General features: G+C 56.3%; 1 protein-coding gene across 2 annotated transcripts in view; it reads right to left on the bottom strand.

The window, feature by feature from the left end:
- SIM2 (single-minded family bHLH transcription factor 2) overlaps positions 1-1,405 on the bottom strand; it is a 61,613-nt gene extending 60,208 nt beyond the window's left edge. The window contains exon 1 of one of the 2 annotated variants that reach the window (XM_009282980.2): positions 383-1,405. In XM_009282980.2, coding sequence (XP_009281255.1) covers positions 383-557 — 175 coding nt within the window. In that variant the 5' untranslated portion in view covers positions 558-1,405. The remainder of the gene's footprint in view (positions 1-382) is intronic. The other variant, XM_019473058.1, reaches the window with a different exon arrangement.
- Positions 1,406-1,418: the final 13 nt, after the last annotated feature.

Genomic DNA, 1,418 nt, shown 5'->3' with positions numbered 1-1,418 from the left:
CGGCGAGCTGTTTTCGTGTTTAGGCCTCACAGGACCAGAGCTGCTACTTGCAGCCCGCCCTTCGCACGCCAGCCCCGCGGCAAGCCTTGGCTTTCGGGCAGCCCAGCGCTGTCTCCTCTTCCCAGGCAAGCGGGCTTCTTTCCACCCCCGGCGGCTTTCCCCTCGCTCGCCCCTCGTTTGCCACCCGGGGCTGGGACCCCTGCAAACAACCCCCCTTCCTCCCAGGAGGTAGAAGCGATGCGGGTTCGTCTCGGGGTATGTGCCCCCTCTCCCAACCCCCCCCCCCTTTCGGGCCGCAGTGCTGCCCCGTCCCTCCTGTGCGGGCCGGGCGGGAGGCGGCGGGGGGGGGCCAGCCCCTCCCGGGGAACCCCGGGGTGGTTACCTTCGGGGAAGACGGCTCGCATTTTCAGGTAGCTGGTGGTGAGGCGGATGATGGACGCCTTGTCCAGCTGGGAGGTGATGGCCGAGGGCAGCGGCAGGAGTTTGGCCAGTTCGTAGAATTCTCCATTTTCTTTTTCCCGTCTAGTCTTTGCCGCGTTCTTGGATTTTTCCTTCATCGCGACTACTGCAAGGCGAAGATGACACTGGCATATTAGACCCGATTCTTCTGAATTGCAGGGGGCATGGATTTCGGCTTCAGAGTTAGTATTTTCGTTTAAGGAAGGGAGGGAGGGAATTCACCCAAATCAAATAAAATAATAATAATAAAAAAAACAATAAAAAGGGGAGAAAAAAGGGGAAAAGGGGAGGGAAAAAAAGCCAAACCAACCAAACAAAAACAACACCAACAGAAATGGTGCGAGGAGGGGGGAGGCGATCTCTGAGCCACAACCACGACAGGCAAGCCGCTCGGGAGAAGGCAGTTCTGCTCTGACCCTTCAATATCTAGCGCTTCGAAAGCGAGACTGAAAGACCTACACGAACCACGGTCCTCCGCCTGCAGCTGGAATCGGATCTTCTCCACAACAGGGAGCAAAGCACTGGGTTCCCCTCACTGAAGGATTTCTTCTACTCAATCCTTCCCCGTCCAAAAATAATAATAAAAAATATTAAAAATAGAGCGTCCACGCAAGAAATCATTGGGCTAAGCAGGCTGGACCATTTTTAGACACTTTGTCTCTTGAAAAAAAAAAAACAAAAAAAAAAGAAAAAGAAAGACCGCGCTGCTCGTTTAACGAAGTGCAAAATGATCTGGTCCCGCAGCCCGAGATGCCGAGGAGACGACGAGACGGCAAGGCGGCCCCCCGCTAAACGAAAGTCAAAGCCGGTGCGGAGGGAGCTGATGGCTGGGGCGCTCCGAAATCACATTTCCTTCAGTCCTTCAGACGCTTCCCTCTCGGCCGGCTCTCGGCGGGCGGCGGCTGGTCTTGCGGCAGAAAGACGCTTTCCCCCGTCCCCGAGGGGCTGCTTCAGCGCCG

Source organism: Aptenodytes forsteri, unplaced genomic scaffold (genome assembly GCF_000699145.1).
Source record: "Aptenodytes forsteri isolate BGI_AS27 unplaced genomic scaffold, ASM69914v1 Scaffold2, whole genome shotgun sequence".
Taxonomy (NCBI): domain Eukaryota; kingdom Metazoa; phylum Chordata; class Aves; order Sphenisciformes; family Spheniscidae; genus Aptenodytes; species Aptenodytes forsteri.
The sequence above is the reverse complement of the archived record's forward strand: the minus strand, read 5'-3'. Positions and strand labels throughout refer to the sequence as shown.